This window comes from Erinaceus europaeus, chromosome 7 (assembly GCF_950295315.1).
Source record: "Erinaceus europaeus chromosome 7, mEriEur2.1, whole genome shotgun sequence".
NCBI lineage: Eukaryota > Metazoa > Chordata > Mammalia > Eulipotyphla > Erinaceidae > Erinaceus > Erinaceus europaeus.
This window is the reverse complement of record NC_080168.1, coordinates 46,521,651-46,546,043: the sequence shown is the minus strand read 5'-3', so window position 1 is coordinate 46,546,043 and position 24,393 is coordinate 46,521,651. Positions and strand designations below refer to the sequence as shown.

The 24,393-nt window shown below is 40.7% G+C and overlaps 1 protein-coding gene across 3 annotated transcripts in view; it reads left to right on the top strand.

Moving 5' to 3' along the window:
* The window catches only part of BPIFC (BPI fold containing family C), an 84,434-nt gene that overhangs the window by 42,888 nt on the left and 17,153 nt on the right, over positions 1-24,393 (top strand). For all 3 annotated transcript variants that reach the window (XM_060194364.1, XM_060194366.1, XM_060194365.1), the window contains 9 exons: positions 5,574-5,702; positions 7,857-8,012; positions 8,146-8,209; positions 12,555-12,615; positions 15,180-15,271; positions 17,083-17,259; positions 19,423-19,476; positions 22,484-22,654; positions 23,797-23,864. In XM_060194364.1, coding sequence (XP_060050347.1) covers positions 5,574-5,702; positions 7,857-8,012; positions 8,146-8,209; positions 12,555-12,615; positions 15,180-15,271; positions 17,083-17,259; positions 19,423-19,476; positions 22,484-22,654; positions 23,797-23,864 — 972 coding nt within the window. The remainder of the gene's footprint in view (positions 1-5,573; positions 5,703-7,856; positions 8,013-8,145; positions 8,210-12,554; positions 12,616-15,179; positions 15,272-17,082; positions 17,260-19,422; positions 19,477-22,483; positions 22,655-23,796; positions 23,865-24,393) is intronic.

The window sequence follows — 24,393 nt, the reverse complement described above, 5'->3', positions numbered from 1 at the left end:
ATGTATTGCTTCTATCTACCTAACTTATATTTGGAGATATTTTCAGGGGAATAGACACTTTGCCAAAATAGAATGAAGAATCTCCAATCATGCACATTCTCCCAAATGTTGGGCTTTTAGCTGCTGGGCATAAATATGGGTTATATTATCTGACCATTGTGGGGGGGGGGGGACTGCATAATGGACTATTTGAGAGGGAAGTAGTGATTTGACAGCTGGCTGGGGAACAGCTGGCTCCACTGAGCATGTGAAAGCCCTGAGCCTCTGGAGCAGATGTGTTGACTCCCAGGATTCCCCTATAGGGCAAGGAGGGTCATCCAGTAGCTCACCTGATGGAGTGGTTTCTGAGAAATGTCCCAGGCACCACGCTGGGGAGATTGATTAGCTACAAAAGATGTTTAAACAAGGGAAACATTAGCAGTGACAGTTGTTCAGAATAGTTCCACTTCCTTCTTCCCTTGTGCTGTCAACTCAGGGCAGAGAGACTTAGTGTGAACCTTCTGAGCAGTAGAACTGAATTCAGAATCCAGACAAGTGGTAAGATGACCAGTGGCAATCCTTTTGTCAATGGAAACATGATAGCTGACTAGAAAAGGTAAGAGGGTGGGTAGGGCATTTCCCCATGGGTAGTTCACCAGGGTCCCTCAGTTTGGGGAAAAACCTCACAATTATTTTGGAAACAAAATTGGAAGACTGGAGGGTGATAGGAGGGAATTAGGAAAAGATGGGACAAGTTCTCACATGAAACAAGGAAATCCAGCTGTTTCTTGCTTAGTACTTTGGTGGTCTTTGGAAGTGGGGGTGGCTTGGGAGACAGAAATCTCTGTGAGGTGTAGCCAGAGAAGACAAAGGAGCAGAACAGCGCAGTTCTGAGAACAGAACCCACTGGCAGCACAGCGGAGCCCCCAAAAATTTGTGAGGAGAAGAGGGAGTTTGGCTCATGTATGTGTGACAATACTTGCACACAGAGTAGAGAAAAGTGAGGAAGATGTGCAGGTCCCTTCCAGGATCATTTTTCACACCTGTCAGACTTCCCAGTCCCTTTTCCTTTCATGCACTCCATGTCTCTCCCATGACCTGTTCATCTTGCAGACTTTGAACGCCAAAACCGCAGTGGAGACCTGCTGAGGGTCTCCAGTTGGACACATGAGGTCTTAAGTCCAACTTCAGTTACTAATCAATAGGATGGCCCCTTACTCTCTGTGAGTCTCACTCAGTTCCTTATCTGTAAAGTGGAAAGGCTACTACATTGATGTGCTGATTGAAGGAGAGTGTTTGTCAAGTGCCCAGCCTGGCTCTAGACAGGTAGTCCTTTTCCTGACTTCTCAGACTTCACACCTGCCTCCCCAGGGATATCCATGAACACTAGTAGCCACTTTGTTACTCTCATCCTATTCCTCTTTCCCAGACTATAATGGAACCATAACAAAGAACCTGAAGATTTGGGTATAACTCCTGATTCTATCCATTAGATGCCCCACATGCAAAATATAAATTTTAACTACCTCAAGAGAGAGATGGTAGGAAAGCACTATGTAATTATTAAAGCATCTTTATTCAATGAGTTTTTACTGTCCTCCCCACCCCTGCTCCATCTATTTCAGCATACCTACCCTCCACTTCCCTACACCAAACCCAAGTGGGGTGGCAGGAACACTAGGTATGAAAATCAGGAGCTCTAGCTCTTGTCCTGAGGACCTAGAATTCTTATATTTTCTGCTGTATCATCCTTAGCACTGACTTCTGCCCTTGAGGGCTTCCTGCACTACTCTCACCACTACAATTCAGACATTAAATCAGTGTTTCTGACCCTTTGAGGAGGAAGTGGCAAGGTACTTGGTAAGTGCTTAAACTATTATAGACTGAGTTAGTCTCCTCTTTAATGTGTACAGACACAATAATGGATACAATGTAGCCATGTGGCCACACTTATTAGCAAGAAAAATTGATAAATTAGTTTTTCAACCAGACAATTCTGTCATCCTGAACAAATTCTGAGACATTTAGGAAAGGAAATGTTATATCAACCACTGAAGTGGTCCAAGAAGTAGCATAATAGATAAAACATTGAACTTTCAAGCTTGAGATTCCTAATTCAAGCCCCATCTATGGTATGTACCAGAAGGATAACCTTGATTCTCTTTCCCTTTCTTACTCATTAATAAATTAATTAATCTTTAAAAAAAGAAAAATATAGCCTCGGGAGTCAGGCAGTAGCATAGACCAGCGTAAGGATCCCGGTTCAAGCCCCCAGATTCCCACCTACAGGGGAGTCACTTCACAAGCAGTAAAACAGGTCTGTAGGTGTCTTTCTTTCCCCCTCTCTGTCTTCCCCTCATCTCTCCATTTCTCTCTGTCCTATCTAACAACAACAATATCAATAACAACAATAATAACTACAACAATAAAAAAACAAGGGCAACAAAAAGGAAAAATAAATATTTTTGAAAAAATTAAAAATATATATACAGCCTCTGAAAATACCCATAGTTGTGTATAGGAACTTCAGAGCAAGTATGGGGAGAGAATGTCTCTGACCATCTTGAGCTCAATCTTTTTTTGTTTAATATATAGGCAGACAGAATAAATGAGACTGTAGCTCTGATACTTCCTTCAGTGTTGTGGGGGCTGGGCACAAACTTGGGTCACACATATGTCAAAGGAGCACACTATCCAAGTGAGCTATTTTGCTGAACCTTGAGCTCAGTCTTAAAGATTAGCGAAGAATCAAGCTTTTATGGAAAATTACCTATGATTCATAATTTGTGGCAATACCTTATGAAACCAATGATAATTCTCTGCTGTTCCTACCTTTAGGATAATAAATTTCCAACTTTTAAAGATAGCATTCTGTAAAGTCAGTAGTTTTTTTTATATATATAAGAGGATAAGGATGGGGATCTATGTAAAGTTCTTGCCAGCTACTTTTGTATAATAGAGTCAGTCATTCAACAATAATTTATTGAGTACCTACTATTGTACTAAGCCTTTGTCTGGTCATAGGAGATACTGTTATCAACAACATAGATATACCATGTCAAATAATGACAATGGATAGTAAATATATATATATATATATATATATATATATATATATATATATATATATATATGCCAGCAGATGCAGGGGGTAGCTCCATTGCTTGTAGAGTGGTTCTGTGGTGTGTTACCTTGGCTCTCTGTCTCTCACCTTCTAGCAAAAAGAAAAAAAGGGCCACCAGGAATGGTGGAATTGAGTAGGCACTGTGTAGCAGTAAGCCTGATGGCAAAAAGAGAGAGAGAAACAGAAAAATAAATTAATTGATCACAAAATTAATTATTTAATTACAATATTTATCATACCATAGCAAGAAAATCCAGGATTGAACCTATAACATCAAATGTAGATAAAGATAAGGAAAAACAGGTATTCTTAGACTTTACTCTTAGACTAGATAGACTGGTACAGTAACTGTGGGCCAGTATTTTCCAAACTGTAGCCACTAACCTCTTGTCACAGTTGAGCACTTGTAATGCGTCTAGTGACTCACTTGTAATGCGTCTAGGGACTCAATTTTTTATTTTATTTTTATTTTTAAGAACCAGTAATTTAGTTATTGAAAGCAAATGAGGTATGTGTGAAGCAATTTGAGTAGATAGGTTTACATCAGCTGCAACTTTTATTAAGTCTAAATACAGGTCAAATATTTCTGATAAAAACTCAATGTCCATATTAGGGTGTATAATAAACATAAAATGCATTTTGTATTTTAGAGACTTGCTTGCCAGAAAATATGCAAAACATCTCTTTGAAAATGTTATATCAAAAAAAAAAAGAAAATGTTATAGCAATTATATGTTGAAGTGATAGTTTTATAATATCAAGTTACATAAAAAATATTCATAAAATTACTCTGTTTCCTTGTTTTCAATATGGCTACTAAAAAATGCTTAATCATACATGTGGCCCATGTTACATATCTATTGGACAAATATGTATGTTGATTTTTAAGATTTATAAATTTTTCATAAAAGAGGCCCAAGTTGTGTCAGTCATATGGTGTTGCTGGAGATTGAACCTAAGATCTCTGGGGCCTCAGACATAAAAGTCTAGTAGACTATGTCAACACTATCTTCCTGGCCCTAAATAATGCTACTTTAGAAGGTGATTTACAAGAATTTTTTTTCCATACATGTTCTTTTATCCAACAGTTCTACTTCTCAGCATCTTTTCTGGAGATAAACATTAGTAAGAAGGTGATATTCTTTATAACTCAGAAATACTGGAAACAACCTAGATGCCTGCCTATCAAAAAAAATTCTTAAAAAAAAAATTACCTGTGAGGAACACTTCCTCTGAGTAAGTGAAAAAGTTTAAGTGCAATACTCAAAGTTGTACGAGTAGCACAAAACTGAGCTCCAAGTTCAGAGCTCTCTACACAATACATGAAGTAACCAGTACCAATGCCTACTGGTTAAAAGGATAATCTGAAGACAAATTAAGGGAGTTCTTGGTCTAGTCCTTCCACTTATCTTATATTTGACTCCAGCTAAGTTTCTTATCTTCTCATCTCTGAATTGCAAATTGCAAAAACAGCACTCATAGGATTATCATGAGTGTTAAAATGAATTGATGCATGTAGATCGTGCCTGGCAGATTATAATTCTCAATCAATGTTCATAATAATAATTTATCCGGGTACATGTGGCTATATACCTACATAAATTACCTGCAACTAGTTGCCACATTAACAGATCAAAGGACCCAAGGGGAAGTTAATAGGCTACAAGTTTCTCAGTTGCCAAATACTGTCCACACGGGCATTTGGAAACAAGAAGACTAACTCATTGTCCTAGTGATGAGAGGTGTCACTACTAGTTGGTTTATATGACAAGTGTCCTACAATGAGTATAATCCTCTACAAAAATAGCTGTCCTCTTCAAAATATAAATATTCCTACCTCATGAGAAACACTGAGGGGCCAATTGGTGGCACATCTGGTTGAACATACATGTTACAATGCACAAGACCCAGGTTCAAGCCCCCTGTCGCCTACCTGCAAGAGGAAAACCTTGAATGGTGAAGCAGTGCTGCAAGTGTCTCTCTGTCTCTCTCCCTCTCTACTACCCCCTTCCCTCTCAATTTCTGGCTTTCCCTATCCAATAAGTAAATAGATAATACCAAAAAGATAAAAATTTTAAAAAGAACTTTAAAAAAAAGAAAAGAAACACTGAGTCAGCTGGAAGAAAAAAAAAAACTCAGATTATGTTGTACCTCATTTTGTCAAAAAAGAAAGAGAGAAAGAAAGAAAGAAAGAAACTAAAGCAAATTAATTGCACACTTGTTTCTAAATTTTCTCATTTCTCCCTTTGAAGGGACTAGACTAGACACAAGGGACTGCCTGGCAAGAGTTTGAGAAAGTTTAAAAGGCAGTGCCGAGAATAGCATTCAGACCTGTTTGTTTCCTCTGTGGGAATTCACCATTGCCTGTCAGTCAGTCACTGTAGGGAGTTCTGCAGCTGTGTTTCTGATTTGTCTTACTTAGAGATGTGCTAGGATTTTTGCACTAAATCCTCTGTTTCTTGTTTTACAGCATAAAAATCAATTCCTTTTCATTTCCAAATACTTCATTAACCTTTGTGCCTGGGGTGGGAATCAAGGCACTGACCAACCACGGCACTACCAACATCAGCACAGACTGGGGCATCAAGTCTCCCCTTTTGTGAGTATTCCACTGGGAAACCTGCTGCTATTCTGGAGGAGGAAGAAAAATCAAAATGTCTATCAATTCACCTGTGGCTTTTGTTTCTGATGCTGAGTTTCTTTCTTCCTGCTATTTACAATCTTTCTCCAAAACATTTTCTTCCAGTTACAGATATCTTTAGAAGGGGTGGGAACAGCAAGGTGAGGGCTGAAAAGTATTCTTCCTTCATAGACAGAGCAACTGATCATAATGTCATCTAAGGTCTAATAAGAGCTAGAAATCCCTGATTGTTAGAGGGATGGATATTGCTCAATATTTTAGACACCCTATCCACCATGTGTTCTTTTTTTTTTTTTTTTTTTGCCTCCAGGGTTATTGCTGGGGCTCAGTGCCTGCAGAATCCACTACTCCTGGAGGCTTTTTTTTTTTCTTTTGTCTCCCTTGTTTTTTTTTTTTTTTTTTTCTTCCTCCAGGATTATTGCTGGGCTCGGTGCCTGCACCATGAATCCACCGCTCCTGGAGGCCATTTTTCCCCCCCTTTTTGTTGCCCTAGTTGTTGCAGTCTCCTTGTGGTTATTATTGCCATTGTTGATGTTGCTTTGTTGTTGGATAGGACAGAGAGAAATGGAGAGAGGAGGGGAAGACAGAGAGAGGGGAGAGAAAGATAGACACCTGCAGACCTGTTTCACTGCCCGTGAAGCGACTCCCCTGCAGGTGGGGGGCCGGGGGCTCGAACCGGGATCCTTACCCCAGTCCCTGCGCTTTGCGCCACGTGCACTTAACCCACTGCGCCACTGCCTGACCCCCTGTTTCCCTTGTCTTATTGTTGTTGTGGTTATTATTGTTTTTCTTATTGATGTCGTTGTTATTGGATAGGACAGAGAGAAATGGAGAGAGGAGGGGAAGACAAAGACACCTGCAGACCTACTTCACCACTTGCCAAGCGACCCCTGAAGGTGGGGAGCCGGGGCTTAAACCAGGATCCTTATGCCTGTCCTTGGGCTTTGTGCCATGTGCGTTTAACCTGCCATGCTACCGCCCAACCTCCTCCCTCACCCTGTGTTCTTGAACTCATCATTCAAAACACCTCTACATATACAGGGGTAACTGGCTAGAAATGGGGCCTTCCTGCTTCACAGAAGGTTGGAGGATGATAGTCAACTTGAGCCGAATTCTCACCCTACCTAAAGGCCTTTGTACCTCATATACAAAAGGGGTGAGGGAGGAGCAGTGGTGTGCCTGGTTAAACGTATATAGGACGAAGCCCAAGGACCTGCGCAAGGATCTGGGTTGGAGCCCACGGCTTCCCACCTGCAGAGGGGTCGCTTCATCATCACGAAGTAGGTCTGCAGGAGTCTGTCTTTCTCTCTCTCACTCTATCTCCCCCTCCTCTCTCAATTTCTCTCTGTCATACCCAATAAAATGGAAAAAAAAATGGCCACCAGGAGCAGTGGATTTGTAGTGCCAGCACTAAGCTCCAGTGATTACTATGGAGGTAAAAAGAAAAGAAAAGGGGGCAAGTTCAAAGGATACTTAGAGGCACCTATTTTGTGTAAGTCACTGTCCTTGGCATAATGTTTAGGTCTGCTTGGATTGGTACCCCAGAATAACACATTCATTCAGTCTTGTAAACTTCAGAGAAAAGATATCCCCCACCCCAAGTACCAACTTCATGTTTTTATTCATTTCCTTGTTGACTAATCACCCAGATTTTGAGTGCTTGTTCTGTGTCAGACCACAAGCTTAGTCCTGGAGACAGAGATGAATAATACACAATCGACTCCTTCAAGATATTCCACACCCAAGTGTCATTTCCATATCATGCCCCTCCTAAATAAGGTGTGGCCAACTTTACTTCTCTGTTCTCCAAACAAGCATCACATATGAATGCTTCTCAATACAAATTCAGCTGCCACAGGTCCAGAAATAACCAGGTGTGAGAAGAAATAACCGGAAGTTTTCTAAAACTGTAGCCATTTCCATATTCATTATTTGTTCAGTAAATATTCCTTCAGTGCTCACTCCTTCCTACTTGTTGTAAGTGGCAGAAATCTGGAGGTAAAGGTGACAAAATTCTGTCCTCTGATAGCTCAAATTCTGTGAGTAATCAGAGAAGAGATACATCTCTACCACACCCAAGCTTGGGTAACCTTGTACTTTTTCTCTCAACAGCCAAGACACAGGAGGAGCCAATCTGTTTCTCTCTGGGGTCTACTTCACTGGGATTATTATCCTGGCCCAAAATGACTTTGGTCACCCAATTCTGAAGCTCCAAGACTGCTATGCCCAAGTGAGCCATGCCCATGTCTCGTTTTCTGGAGAACTCAGGTGAGCCAGGAGCACCATGGTGGGTGGGGCTAGTCTGGGGCTGGGTTCTCAGGGTAGACCCTACAGGAGGTTTATTACAACAAGATTATGGTCCCAGTGTAAGCCCTTGATACTGTTTTTGTTTTTTGCCTAGTGTCCTGTATAACTCTTTTGCCGAGCCCATGGAGAAACCCATTTTAAAGAACTTAAATGAAAAGGTAAGTCTGTAGCCATTACACAGCCAAAGTAAAATGCCATCAGTATTAGTCCTACCATACTGTAATTACTTCCTACTCAATAAATGTTTTTAAAAATATTTATTTATTCCCTTTTGTTGCCCTAGTTGTTTTATTGTTGTAGTTATTATTGTTGTAGTTATTATTGTAGTTGGATAGGACAGAGAGAAATGGAGAGAGGAGGGGAAGACAGAGAGGAAGAGAAAGATAGACACCTGCAGACCTACTTCACCACCTGTGAAGCGACTCCCCTGCAGGTGGGGAGCTGGGGGCTCGAACCGGGATCCTTATGCCGGTCCTTGCGCTTTGTGCCACGTGTGCTTAACCCACAGTGCTACCACTTGACTCCCCCTCAATAAAGTTTTATTGAGTACCTATTCTGTGTTGGGTATTGTCTAAGGTACTTTCACATACATTGCCCTCTGCAACTTAATAAATTTGTAATGGGTGCTAGGGATTATGAGATGAACAAAACAGCATTTCCTCCCCCAAGTATGGTTAAATAATCAGCAAGAATGTTTTTCCAGCCAAGAATTGTTCATTATGCACCTATTACTTGCTAGGATCATCACTAGGCTAGGATCTGCTGGGAATATGAAAAAATAACAGCCTTTTTAGGAAAACCAAATTATCATTTAAATTTAGTGTATAGTTAGATAATCATTCAACTAAAATGAAGAAGTTCAAAGATATGGTAAAAGTACATATATTTGGTCTAAAAGTATCCTGGGAGATTTTATTTTTTATTTTTGTTATCTTTATTTATTTGATAGAGACAGCCAGAAATTGAAAGGACAGGGGAGATAGGATAGATAGATAGATAGATAGATAGATAGATAGATAGATAGATAGATAGATGGATATGGACTTGAAGCCCTGCTTCACCACTTGCAAAGCTTTCTCCCAGCAAGTGGGGACCAGGGACTTGAACCTGGGTCCATGTGTGCTCAACCAGGTGCCACCACCTGGCCCTTGGGAGATATTTTTTATTTCATTTTATTTACTTTTTTTTTGGTGTCAGGGATCAAACACAAGAGCCTCATACATGCAAAGCATGTGCTTTGCTACTAAACAACATCAATGATCAAAAGATATTTTTAGATGCTGTAGAAATTGAAGTGGATCTTAATATATAGAGAGGATTTGAATAGGTAAGGGGTGGGGAAGAAGAAAGAATATTGCTAGCCAACAGAAACAGCAAATGCTACAATGACTTTTAAACCTACAAATATCTCAATTCCAAAATATCTGTGTTTACAGAAAAAAAAATTGCTGTGTGCCCCCTTTTTTTTTCCAGTACTGACCCTGTCTTTCTGAATGCTTTAACCATATTTTTTGATGGGGAGACAAGAACTTGGATTAAGACTGAAAAAAGAGATTAATTCATTTTTTAAAATTTTTATTTATTTATTTATTTTCCTTTTTTTGTTGCCCTTATTGTTTAACATTGTTGTGGTTATTGATATTGTTGTTGGATAGGACAGAAAGAAATGGAGAGAGGAGGGGAAGACAGAGAGGGAGAGAAAGATAGACACCTGCAGACCTGCTTCACTGCCTGTGAAGCAACTTCCCTGCAGGTGGGGAGCCAGGGGCTCAAACCGGGATCCTTATGCTGGTCCTTGCGCTTTGCGCCACCTGCGCTTAACCCGCTGTGCCACTGCCTGACTCTCAGATTAATTCATTTTTAAAAAACAGTGAGAATAGTATCTGGCTCCATTCCTCTCATTTTCAGTCAGTGGTGGCAAGCAGTAGAAACCTGATGAATTCTGAGTGAAGAAATCAACATTCAGAAACATTAAGCAGCCTGTCCTAGGAAGTTGCTCAACTGGTTATGTGCTCTGGAGCTTCTAGATCTCCAGCATACAGGTGCTGAGTTCCAGTGAATATTTGTATTAAAGAGTAACTAGACAGTAATTGTCACCATCAGGGGCCTCCTCTATTTAAGGCATGGTTTCTTGACATTTTACAGGAACACAATTGTTAAGTATGCCTGGGGTTTATATATAGATTTATAGGTCATATGTGCTTTGCTTGACTTAGTCCCTCTATATTTTTGCCTCCAGGGTTATCGCTGGGGCTCGGTGCCTGCACCAAAAATCCACTGCTCCTGGAGGCCATTTTTTTCCATTTTGTTGCCCTTGTTGTTGTAGTTATTGTTATTGTTGCCATTGGTGGTGGTGTTGTTAGACAAGACAGAGAGAAATGGAGAGAGGAGAGGAGGCAGAGAGGGGGAGAGACAGACAGACACCTGCAGACCTGCTTCACTGCTTGTGAGGCGACCTCCCAGCAGGTGGAGAGCCGGGGGCTAGAACTGAGATCCTTATGCCGGTCCTTGGGCTTGAAACCATGTGTACTTAATCTGCTGCACTACCACCCAGCCCCCTGTCCCTCTGTATTTTACATGAGAATGCACCTACCGCTGCTTTGGTTTTCCCATATACAAACAAAGGATGGTAGTGCTGACATCTCAGGTTTTAGAGAAGATGAAATGGTATTGAAACAGCAATAGCTAGTATTTACTGAGTGCTCGTTACATGCTGGGCAATTTCACATCAATTCCAATTTGTATTCACAACAACCCATTGAAGGAGGTAACATTATCCTCCCCATGATGCAGATGAGGTAACCAAGGACAAAGTGAATGGTCAAGGGATTCCAGTCTCCCAAGTCTCTGCTAGTAACTGCCATACTGCACACTCAGCACATATAGTAGGCCTATGGAGATTGGTACTCTTCTTCCTTCCTAGACATGTGCTTAACACAGGTTCAAGACTGATGTTCTAATTCCAAAAGGGCTAGTTGACCCAGATTTCGGATCCAAAGGACTCTTAAACCAGCCCAGTGGGAAAAGAAAGGTCCCAATTCTTACCACTCCCTGCTGAGCCTGGCACTGGTGGTAAAACAGATGGGAGATGGCAGTGTGCCTACAGTAAGAAAAAACACAGCAGGTTCCTCATTCCTCATGTGGACTGGGTGCATGTCCTGTCATGACACAGGGGGTGGGGGGAAGCAAGCAAGATCTTTATGGGCCTCACTGGGTATAGTCCAGTTGCTGTGAGGTCTCCCCAGCAGTTAGTGAGTGACTGCCACCCATATTTATGTGACTTGAGTCTCAAAGGCTTTAACTACTTTAAAGTAAAGTGTTGAGGACCAAAACAGAACATCTTCTAACCAGAAGGCCTTTGTTTGTAGGTCTTGGGCCCATAAATAGGTGTTTCTAGTATAATAGGATAACAGAATTAACTTTTAAAATACATATATATATATATATATATAATTTATTTATTTATTACTGAATAGAGACAGAAATTGAGAAGGGAGGGAGAGATAGAGAGACAGAGAGACACCTGCAGCTCTACTTCACCACTAGTGAAGCTAGCCTTTGGGCCATGTGCGCTTAACCCACTGCGCTACTGCCTGACCCCCTTTTTTCAACTTTTTAAAAATTGTATTGATTTATTTATTGGGTAGAGACAGAGAAAAGTTGAGAGGGAAGTGTTAGTAGAGAAGGAGAGAGAGAAAGAAACACTTGCAGCACTGCTTCACAGGTGAAGCAGCCCCCTACTCCTGCAGGTGGGGAACCTGGGGCTTGAACCTGGTCCTAGTACATTGTAACATGTATGCTCAAACAGGTGTGCCACCACCACCCTGCCCAAATTCCTAATATCTCCCTCTACCAAAGCCTATTGGACCTCTCCCTTACAGTGCTCCTCATGTTGATCTGCAGTTCTGCAGTCAAAGTCTAAGAACTTGCCTTATTTGACTCTGTGTTCCTTTGCATTGTTTCTTTGTAGTCCATATATTATGACTATAAAGACCAGGTTGTGTTTGTCTTTTTTCCTTTGAGTTATTTCTCCTAACACAGTCCCATCCAATTTCATGTATTTTCTACCAAAGGGCAAGATTTCATCTTTTAGCTGAGTGGTGTTCCATTGTGTATATGTATAGCAGCTACTTTCTAGTTTTACTTATTTATGCATTTATTTTTCTATTATAGCAACAGAGAAGTTAAGAGGGAAGGGAGAAGTAGAATTGGAGAGTGAAACAGAAACACCTGTAGCACTGCTTCACTGCACATGAAGCTTCACCCCTGCAGATGGGAACTGGAGCTTGAACCAGGGCCTTTGTGCATGGTAATGTGCACACTCTGTCCAGTGCACCACTGGCCCATATGTCTTAATCTATTCATCTTCCACTGAGCACTTGAGTTTTATATAGATAGCACTGCAGTTAACATGACTGTGCATGTATCTTGTTGATTAAGTGATTTTTGTGTTCTTTCTAACTAATTGCTAACCCGCATTTTTAAAATTCCTTTTATGTCCAGCTCTGTCCCATCATCACAAGTGAGGTGGAAGCACTGAATACCAATCTCAGCATGATAGAAGGTAAGTCCTAGAACTGTCTCTTCTGGAAGGTTTTTTCTCTACCTTCACACTCTGGTACTCTTCAGGCTTTTTAAGAACATACAGTTTGCTTTCTGCTTTGCCAACCAGAACTTCAGGGAGTTAGTTGGGAGGACATGGCTTGTGTACACACTGTTTTATGTAGCTGACTACCTTCTCTGTAGAAGGAGTGGTTCTGGGGACTATATGTGGGTCAGAGAGTTAAGCTCTCAAGAACTTTAATCCCTAGGGACCAGACAGTGGTGCACCTGGCTAAGTGCACACATGCAGTGAAGCTTTAAGAGTGGCAAACCAGGGCTGCAGATGTCTCTCTGTCTCTTTTCCTCTCTATCTTCCATTCCCCTCTCAATTCCTCTCTGTCTCTATCCAATAATAAATAAATATTGTTGTTGTTTTTTTAAAAAAAAAAAAAAAGAAGAAGAAGAAGAAGAAGAAGTAAGAAAAAGAACTTTAATCTCAGTTTTTGGCACCAAATCTGGATTGCCTTGTGCTAACCTTGACCATGTTATCCCTACTCGTTTCAAACCCTTTGGTTACTTCTCACTGCCTTCCAGTTCAAGTGCAGAGATCTTAGCACACACAGTAATGCATATCATACTCTGGCTCCTCTTCTTCTTGCACCTTTTTTGCTCCTGAAACAGAAATGTTTCAAATACACTCATATTCCTTGCTTTTGCTCATGCTGTCCTCTCTGCCTAAAAGAACTTCCCATTGATTCAACTGATATTTATTTGCTTATTTTTACCAGTTAAATATTGCTTTATAGCATAGCCCAGGGGATAGGATTCCTTGAGGTTGTGATGTTGAAAGTATTTTTATTTATTTATTTTTATTAAAGTTATGTTGGTTATATAAAACTTTTTCATACTCCTTCAAAATATGCTGGAAGGGGAAGATACCATAGTGGTTATGGAAGAAAGACTTTCATGCCTGAAACCAAGTTCAGTCCTCCACACCACCATAAGCAAAAGCTGAATAATGGCCAGGTAAAAAAGAAAAAAAATCAAAAGAAAGTAGCTCAGAGCAAAAGAAGTACATGCACAAGGCCACAATTCCACACAAAAAGTCTATAAAAATTATACATATGTGGTCCAGGAGGTGGCACAGTGAATAAAGCATCGGATTCTTAACCATGACATCCCGAGTTCAATCTCAGGCAGCACATAAATCAGAGTGATGCCTGGTTCTTTCTCTCTCTCTTCATATCTTTCCCATTAAAAAGTATATATTAATTTTGTTACCTGACTTCCACCACCAAAATCCAACATTTCCCTTACCCTATATTAGAACCCCTGATTCCTTCAGCCCCCTGTTCACTTCCCCTGTGGTGAGTTCAGTTCTGCAGTCAGGGACTTTTCTCTCGAACAAGGAGGAAGTCTTGATATCACAGCATACATAGTCAGGAAGCAACTCTTCCCGGTCAGTTCTATACCCCTACAAGTATAACCCGTCTAAGGTACTGAATTCCATTCTTTCTGAAAATCCCACCTACTGTCCTCTAGTACTCTGATATTCTAATTTTCCCTGGAAATAGTAATATAAGATAAATGACTTGAGTTAGTAGCACTGTGCTTGAGAATTCCTTTGGTTTACATAACTAAGTATATACCCTGTGTGTGTGTCCTCAAACTTCTCTTAAAAGTTATTTCTAGGGGAAGCAATTACAGAAGTCAGACCTTCCACCTTCTGTATCCCACAGTGACCTTGGGTCCATACTCCTAGAGGGACAAAGAATAGGAAAGCTATCAGGGGAGGGGATGGGATACAGAGATCTGATGGTGGGAATTGTGTGGAGTTGTACCCCTAGTATCCTATGGTTTTGTTAATGTCTCCTTTTTTAAATTAATGAAAAAAAAATAAAAATAAATTTAAAAAAAATATTTCTACCCCACCTGCAGGGGACTCGCTTCACAGGCGGTGAAGCAGGTCTGCAGGTGTCTTTCTCTCCTCCTCTCTGTCTTCCCCTCCTCTCTCCATTTCTCCCTGTCCTATCCAATAGCAATGGCATCAATAATAACTACAACAATAAAAGAAGGGCAACAAAAGGGAATAAATAAATATTTTTAAAATATTTAAAAATTATTTCTAATTACATTTCCAGTTCATTGCAAAAATAAAATGAGGTTTAAGTACACAGGAAGCTATATATAACACAGAACTTGAAAGTCTCCCATTACATCAATCTAATATACATAGTTTAATGTTGATAAGTGACTTTCATTAGATAAGGTGTCTAATTTTATTTTTAGAGATTTTTTTCTACTCACTATATGTGTGTTTGTGTGTGTATACACATGTGAAAGAGTATACACCAACGTTTTACTTATGTTTTCCCCAGGAAAATGTGATTAAGAAGGAATTTTACTTTATTTTGATTTATCTGCTTTTCATTGGTTGAGAACAGTGAGCATGTATTTTTTGGAATATATAGAGTAATTTTTATTTTAAGTGATAGAATTAAAAATTATATTGTTCTAGATATACATTGATCATGTGTTAGTCTGTACCCTCTAATCAATATGTTTCCCTTTTTCTTTGTTATTTAGTTTTAACCAAGATTGACAACTATACTGTGCTAGATTTTTCCCTCGTCAGTTCACCAGAAATTACTGAGAATTATGCTGACCTGAATTTGAAGGTAATTTTATCATCATTTAAGTCCTTATCATAACCATTAACTATCAATATTCTGGGGACAAATACAATATACAGGAGGAAAAATATGTCCCTCAAGTAACTCAGTTTTCTTTTTCCCTCATGTTTATTCTCTTTCAAGAAACTCAAACTTTTTTTTATTTGATACCAAGGTTATTACTGCAGTTCAGTGCCTGCACAACAATTTTACCAGTTCCAGTGTCCATGTTTTTCTTCTTTTTATCATTTTTTCTTTTTATTACAGATGAGAGAAAAATAGGACAGGGCATGGAGGAGAGGTGGAGAGAAAGTTAGAGAGAAACAGAGATAACTGTGGCACTGCTCCACTACACATGAAGTTTTCCCACATAGATGGGGACTTGGGGCTTGTACCTGGGTTTTTGTGTTTTTTTTTCATATTCTTTCTGTAGAGTGCTGCTTTATTGTTGCCCTGTCACTTATATGTCCACACCAGGTGGTAAACAGTTCAACATATTCTTCAACTGAGCACCACTTTCTGTAACCAGACAAGCAAAGAAATTACACTGAACATCAGCTTCTGGCAGTGTTGTTGTTGTTGTTGTTTTTATTCTTCTGCAAAGAAACACGTGTTCTCTACCAAATGTGCCACCACCTGATCCTTCTGATCCCTTGAACATTTTCTTAATAGCTAAATAATTTTTTTTGAATTGTCAGTCTTATTCAAGAAATTTATCATGATGGCCTTCCCTTTGGAAGCAAGTCTGAGAAAAGAAGGCAGTAAAGTTATCTACATATTTTTTTAACTTACACATATCAGTAGATTGTACATGTTGACACTTCTATCCCTAACTCTCAATTTAGTCCATTTAACTGAGGTTTTACGAACCTATCTGAGTAATGAAAATAGCATTTACAGATTTTGGAAAAGTGGTTGATTTTATTTAAGTTCAGGTTGTTTCAAAGTTAATATAGTTTCACATTTTAAATGTATACTGGCTTATATTTTAGGTGCTCAGAGTCACTCAGATTCATTAAATGTTAACGTAATTTTGTAATAATACCTTACATGATGAAGGCAAAATTGGCGAATACTTTAAATATTTAAAGTCCTGGGCCTTTCTGAATTTTCCTGTGAAAGACCCATAAGCATACTCATAGAAAGATGCAGCAGACACAGATTTTAAATGTCAGCAAGGGTTTAGCATCTCTACGTGGCACCTCAAGAACTATTCAGGCCTGTTCCCTGATGCTAGATTGCCTGACTTCCTCTCTTAGAAAGAGACTAAAAAACTTCATCATGGTTGTCAGATACACCCAGATAAATTCAAGATGTTATCAAAGCTTTAAAATATGGTTATTATTAAAAGAGTCAGAGGTGGTTTTTGTTTGTTTGTTTTTTGCCTCCAGGGTTATCACTGAGGCTCTGTGCCTGCACTACGAATCCACTGCTCCTGGTGGCCATTTCCCCCCTTTTTATGTTGACTTTGTTATTTATCATTGTTGTTGTTGCTGGATAGGACAGAGAAATGGAGAGAGGAGGGAAGACGGAGAGAGGGAGAGAAAGATAGACACCTGCAGCCCTGCTTCACCACTTGTGAAGTGACCCCGCTGCAGGTGGGAAGCCGGGGGCTGGAACTCGGATCCTTAAAATGGTCCTTGTGCTTAGCACCACGTGCGTTTAAGCCGCTGTGCTACCGCTCGCACCCCCCCCCTTTTTAATCCCTACTGTGTTTTCAGAATTTTCCTTATTCTGACTTGAGTGGATCTGCCGTCTTTAGCTCTGCCCATTCGAGACTGCACCTGATACATTTGTCTTTCTCTGTTTTCCTACAGGGCGTATTCTACCCGCTGGAAAATCTATCTGACCCTCCTTTCTCGCCAGTTCCTTTTGTGCTCCCAGAGCGCAATGACACTATGCTCTACATTGGGATCTCCGAGTATTTCCTTAAATCTGCCTCCTTTGCTCATTTTACAGCTGGAGCTTTCAATGTCACTCTCTCCACACAAGAGGTGAGGAAAGGTGAGGGATTATGACAATCTACATCAATTTTAATCTTAGAAGTTTTCCCTGGTGACAGGGAAAACTTGTGGTTTCTATTTCTGGGTCTTTGTAGATTACCACTTTTAACAGGATGATGAATGAAAGAATTGTTACTAGTTGAGGATTTACTGGGCTTCTAGTTCTGCTAATTTCAGTTTCATAAGATACCAGTCACTATTTTAGGTTTATTTAAATATATATATATATATATGTCAAGTTATCCCCCTCTACCATGTAATACCTGTGATTTTGGGAAATTTTTATCTAACTTTTCTGGGCAAGAATTTCATAACTTGAAAAGTGGATATAATAACTATTTCAGATTCATAGGGTTGATGTGGACATTAAAGAAGCTTAAATAAATGTAAAGCATTCAGACCAATGTGTAGCACACAGCAATCTATGAATGTTGGTCATTATTACTTTGTTATTACTGCCATCATAAAGATTTCTCCTATTGGTACTCATAACCCATCTAACTAGAGTGGCCAGAAAAAGTAAACATACTCGTTGGTTCTCCTTGCCATGTCCCTTTTGTAATGAAAGCACTCCCCTTAACCAGTCAACCTACTTTTATTGAGCACTCCTTTATAAGCTTTTTCATTATGAGTCTTAAATATGCAAGTAGTTCTAAGTCTTATGTGCTAAGTACAACAGCACCGACTATCACACAGCACTTAGACACTTCTAGCTTCAGAATTGAAAGCCACATGCCTGCGAAGATAAATTACTTAAGCATCTTTTGTCTCACTGATTTTTTTATATTTATTATTTATATTTGAATTATTTATATTTGAATTATATATATGATCTACTGAGTATCCTCAAGGCTCAAAGGCACTAACTCAAAATAATGCAACTTGTAGTGTGACCTAGGGCAAGTTTTTTTACTTGTTTAGGACTCAGGTTTCTTGTGATATAGCTAAAAAATAATAGATCTCTGGGAGTCGGGCAGTAGCATAGCGGGTTGAGCACACGTGGCCAAAGCGCAAGGACCAGCATAAGGATCCTGGTTCAAGCCCCTGGCTCCCTACTTGCAGGGGAGTTGCTTCACAAGTGATGAAGCAGGTCTGCAGGTGTCTATCTTTCTCTTCCCCTTTCTGTCTTCCCCTCCACTCTCCATTTCTCTCTGTCCTATCCAACAACAACGACATCAATAACAACAACAATAATAACTATAACAACAATACAAACCAAGGGCAATGAAAGGGAAAATAAATAAATAAATGTAAAAAATAATAGGTCTCTTTAAATGCTAAACATTCTTGTTACAACAGATTCATTACTCATAAAAAAGGAGGAGGTCTGGGCGGTAGCAAAGCAGGTTAAGCACACATGGTACAAAGCACAAGGACCAGTGTAAGGATCCTGGTTTGAGCCCCCAGCACCCCACCCGCAGGGGGGTCGCTTCACAGGCAGTGAAACAGGTCTGCAGGTGTCTATCTTTCTCTCCTCCTCTCTGTCTTCCCCTCCTCTTTCAATTTCTCTCTGTCCTATCCAACAACAACAATAGCTGTAACAACAACAACAAGGGCAACAGCAAGGGCAACAAAATGGGAAAAATAGCCTCCAGGAGCAGTGGATTTGTAGTGCAGGCGATAACTCTGGAGGCAAAAAAAAAAAAAAAAAAGGTGGGGGACTGCTACACCTTCCCTAAAAAAAAAAAAAGAAACAGCTCAATTGGTAGAGTCCAGGACTCCTACACTTGAGGCTCTTCAATCAGTCTCTAGCATTTTATGTACCACATTGGTGCCCTGACTCTCTATCTACCATATGAAATAAATCTTTAAAAATCATAATGGAGGGAGTCGGGTGGTAGCGCAGCGGGTTAAGCGCAGGTGGCACAAAGCATAAGGACTGTCAGAAGGATCCCGGTTCGAGCCCCCGGCTCCCCACCTGCAGGGGAGTCGCTTCACAGGTAGTGAAGCAGGTCTGCAGGTGTCTGTCTTTCTCTCCCCCTCTCTGTCTTCCCCTCCTCTCTCCATTTCTCTCTGTCCTATCCAACAACGATGACATCAACAACAACAACAATAAACAAGGGCAACAAAAGGGAATTAATTAATTAATTAATTAAAATTTTTAAAAAATTTAAAAAAAATCATAATGGAATTGTGATGCTCTTGATTTTCCAGATCTCTAATCACTTGGTTCATAACTCTCAAGGACTTGGCAATGTGCTCTCCCAGGTGAGTACTGGGAGGAAGCTGGGGAGGGGATGGAGTGTAGACTCCTTCATAGTATAACTGAAAGGCTTGTAGGTTGTTTTTGATCCAAACTTTAATTCATCTTTACATTCTGAGACATTTTTCCTTTCTTTTAGTAAAATATCCACAAGTATTTACTGAATAAGTTACAATGAAAGACATTGTAGCTTTACAAGATAAATAATCAGTGGGAAGATGAGCAAAATTACTCTTCTTTGCCATATGTATGACCCAGGTTTGAGTTTTGCCACCACTAAATTGAAGGAAGTTTCAGTCTTGTGCTATCTTTCCATTTCTCTCTCCAATCTCTTCCTATATGGAAAAAAAAAAAAAAAAAAAAAGCCCAGTTCTTCCAACTCCCTACCTCATTAGATCTTGAAGTCTCTGATCCTTGTCACTTCTCAGCAGCAGTCTGCAATCTATAAGATCAGTAGAATTCCTATTGAATTCCCAATGACATAATTCGAGGAAATTGAACAGCATTGAACAGTACCATAAAGTCCCAGCAAAAATTTAAAAAGATAAATCATCTGCTCTTTTCATAAAGTTCTACCACACTTGAGGTTTGTTGTTATTGTTCTTTTTTTTATAAATATTTTATTTATTTATTTATTCCCTTTTGTTGCCCTTGTTGTTTTATTGTTGTCGTTGTTGGATAGGACAGAGAGAAATGGAGGGAGAAGGGGAAGACAGAGGGGGGAGAGAAAGACAGACACCTGCAGACCTGCTTCACCGCCTGTGAAGAGACTCCCCTGTGGGTGGGGAGCTGGGGATCTTTACACCGGTCCTTGCGCTTTGCGCCACGTGTGCTTAAAACCCGCTGGCTACCACCGACTCCCCGTTGTTATTGTTCTTACCAGAGCACTTCTCAACTCTGGCTTATGGTGGTGCTGGTGATTGAACTTGGGAGTTCAGAGTCTCAGGCATGAAGGTTCTTTGCATAACCATTATACTGTCTCCCAAGCCCTCCACCACACTTGAAATAGTTAGCTTAAATGAAGAAATAGTACTTACTTTTGTGACTAGTAAATTGACTCTCATCATGCCTTCATAGCGCCTAATCCCTGGACATATTGAACTAAAAGGCTCAGGTTTACCCTTCGGGGCAGAGAGGTGCTCATGTAGTATCCTGGTTTTAGAAGAGGAATCCTGAGTCAGACAGACACAAACCTGAATCTTAGTTTGACAGCGTAGTCACTTGGAGACTTGGAAAATTATTTGGTTTGGGGACTGGGTGGTGGCACACTTGGTTGAGCACACACATTACAGTGTATAAGGACCCCAGTTCATGCTCTGGTCCCCACTCGCAGGGGGAGAGTTCATGGCAGGTGAAGGAGTGCTGCAAGTGTCTATTCTACCCCTTCCATGTCAACTTCTCGGTCTCTATTCAAAATAAATAATTTTTTAAAAAGAAAATTATTTGTTCTAAGGCTCACTGTCATGAAATAGGGATTCTGGTGGAACTGCTTCACAGAGACTAATTTAAATTTAATTTGGAGGGAACGGGTGGTAGTGCACCCAGTTAAGCACACATAGTACTAAGTGCAAGGACCTGCGCAAGGGTTTGAACACCCAGCTCCCCACTTGCAAGGGGGGGGAATGCATTACAAGTGGCGAAGCAAGTCTATAGGTGTCTGTCTTTCTCTCTCCCCCTCCATCTCTTCCTCCTCTCTCAATTTCTCTTGGTCCTATCTAATAAAATGTGAAAAATGGCTGCCAGAAGCAGTGGATTCATAGTGCTGGCACCAAGCCCTAGTGATAACCCTGGAGGCAAAAAAAAAAAATTTTTTTTAATGTTGGTATGCTTCTGGATTCTGCTTGTGAAGCCTTCTGATTTTATCATCACATTGGGTTCGCTTGTGTTGCTTGCTATGTGTTCTGTTTGCACGTCCACTGTTGGCCGGGCACCCCCCTGCCTCCGGGATATTGATTTGGTCTTCCCCCCCTGCCTCTGAGACATTTGGTTTAGTCATCGCTGGTTCCCGCTTCTTCCTTCTCCCCGCCCCCATGGTACATATTTCCTTTGTTCCAGACTCTTCCACTGGAGGAGAGATAGAAGATGGAATTGGGTTGTGATTAGATTAGATTAGTTTTTTGGACTGCATCCCCACTCATGAATAAAGATTGAACTGCGTTCTCAGCTCAGCCATGAGTCCCTGGTCATCTCTGTCTCCCACCTGCGAAGCCAGCCCCGCAAAAAAGACATTTTAATTTGGTAACAGAGATGGAATCCAGGGTTTCATGTTTTCATATTACCATGAGCTGTCTCCCTAGAACAACACCTATCTTTAGACTGAGAGAGAGTGAGATGGGGAGAGATTGAGGAGAGAGACAGCATATCGCAGCACTCCATACATGGAGTTGTCCCTATCGCTTCCATGGTGCTGGGGATCAAATCCAGATGCTCATGTGTGTGAGGTGGACATTCCACTGCCAAGTCACCTCTCTAGCCTCTTCACAGGGCTTTGTGAAAATTAATGAGATAATACAAATATTGGTGCTAGGCACATTGTACATGCTTAATAAATATCAGTGTTAATATTCTTTGTGTTAATAGTAAAGTCTACCTATTCCTTTATATTTTTCATTGTCACCAGGTTTATCACTGGGGCTCAATACCTCCACAACAAATCCATTGCTCCCGGGGGCCATTTTTTTCTCCTTTATGTATTCATTTATGTATGTATGTATATTTATAGGACAGAGAGATATTGAAGGGAAGAGTTGGAGAGAGAAGTAGAGATACTTGTAGACTTAGTTCACTGCTTGTGAAGCTTCCCTCTGAAAGTGGGAAGCAAAGGCTTGAACCTAGGTCCTTCCACATTGTAATGTGTGCACTCACCCAAGTACACTAACACCCGACCCCTAAAGTTTCCCTATTCTCACCTCATGATGTAAGGTTTGATCACCACAGGCCACCTCAAAACTTGTGATTTCCCTTTATCAACTCCCAAAACCCAGTATCTGTTTCTTTCCCTGAATGTGGCAGATTGCAGAGGTCTACATCTTGTCTCAGCCCATCATGGTACAGATCATGGCAACAGAACCACCAAGGATCAATTTACTACCGGGTAACTTCACCCTTGACATCCCTGCCTCCATCATGATCCTCACCAAGTCCGAGAACTCGACAGTTGAAACCATCGTTTCCATGGATTTTGTAAGTCTACAGGAACAAGAGGGCAGCCAAGAGGGCGGGGGGGGGGGGGGGGGAGTTGGTGCACCGGGTTAAGTGCATAGTACGCAGCACCAGGACTTGTGCAGGGATCCCAGATCAATTCCCCAGCTCCGTACCCTCAGAGGGGTCACTTCATGAGCAGTGAGGCAGATCTGCAGGTGTCTCTCTGTGTCTCTCCCTATCTTTCCCACATCCCTCAATTTCTCATTGTCCTAGCAAAAAAAAAATGGGGGGTCGGGCAGTAGCACAGCGGCTTAAGCACATGTGGTGCAAAGCGCAAGGACCTGCGTAAGAATCCTGGTTCAAGCCCCCCTCTCCCCACTTGAAGGGGAGTCGCTTCACATGGGTGAAACAGGTCTATCTTTCTCTCCCCCTCCGTCTTCCCCTCCTCTCTCCATTTCTCTCTGTCCTATCTAACAACGAGACATCAATAACAACAATAATAACTACAACAACAATAAAAAACAACAATAAGGGCAACAAAAGGGGAAAGTGAATAAATAATATTAAAAAAAATTTTTTTAATGGCCACAGGAGCAGTAGATTCATAGTGCAGGCACCAAACCCCAGCAATAATTCTAGAGGCAAAAACAAAACAAAACCCAAGAAGGCAGCCTACAGTAGACCTTGAATGTTTATAGGGCTGGGGCTTTATGAGAGTGAATAATTAGGAGTGAGGCTGGGGCCACAGGAGGTATAGTAGACCAGAATTCATAGCCCCCTTATATAGTAAAAATAACTCCACCTTCCCAACTTGAATTCAGTGTGCCCTTCCTGCTGCTTCAGTTATATTGAAAGCTTTCATTGAGATTCTTTGTCATTGAAGTAAGTCAGTGAAGGCAGAATTCAAGTGTACCTGAGCAGATGAAGAATAAATGCAACCCAACATAAAGGGACTGATTCTATGAACTTAATCAAAATGTCACATACATGATACATAGTGAAAATAGATTAGGATAAAATAGAAAAAAAGAATTTAAAAGAGATCCTGAGATGAAGTTCATATAGTTATATGTTCACAGCCATATCATTCCAGTATTTCTCAGAATGGGAGGGAAAACAGAGTTTTTGATGTTTCCACTATAGTAAATGATCTTTGTAATGAATGCTTTTGTTGTCTGCAGGTTGCCAGTACCAGTGTTGGCCTGGTTATTTTGGGACAAAGATTGATCTGCTCCTTGTCTCTAAACAGGTAAGATCAGTTGATCTGACTGTTGGAATTTTAGTAGCTAGTTACTAAGTCAACAGGCCATAAAGACCAAATAAAACTTAACAGAACAGATAAAGTGAGACCAGAAGATACTGGTTTGTTGGGTAGAAAAATAAGGAAAAAGGGACTGGGCAGTGGTGCACCTGGTTAAGTGCACACATTATCATGCACAAGGACCTGGGTTCAAGTCCTTGCTCCCCACCTGCAGGGGAAAGATTCACGAACAGTGAAAAATGCTACAGGTGTATCTCTATGTCTCTCTCTCTCTCTCCCCCTCTCCCTATTCCCTCTCAATTTCTCTCTGTCCTATCAAATAAAATTAAAATTGTTTTAAAAGGGGAGTTGGGCAGTAGCACAGTGGGTTAAGTGCACGTAGCGCAAAGCACAAGGACCAGAGTAAGGATCCCGGTTCAAGCCCCCAGCTCCCCACCTGCAGGGGAGTCGCTTCATAGGCGGTGAAGCAGGTCTTCAGGTGTCTGTCTTTCTCTCCCCCTCTCTGTCTTCCCCTCCT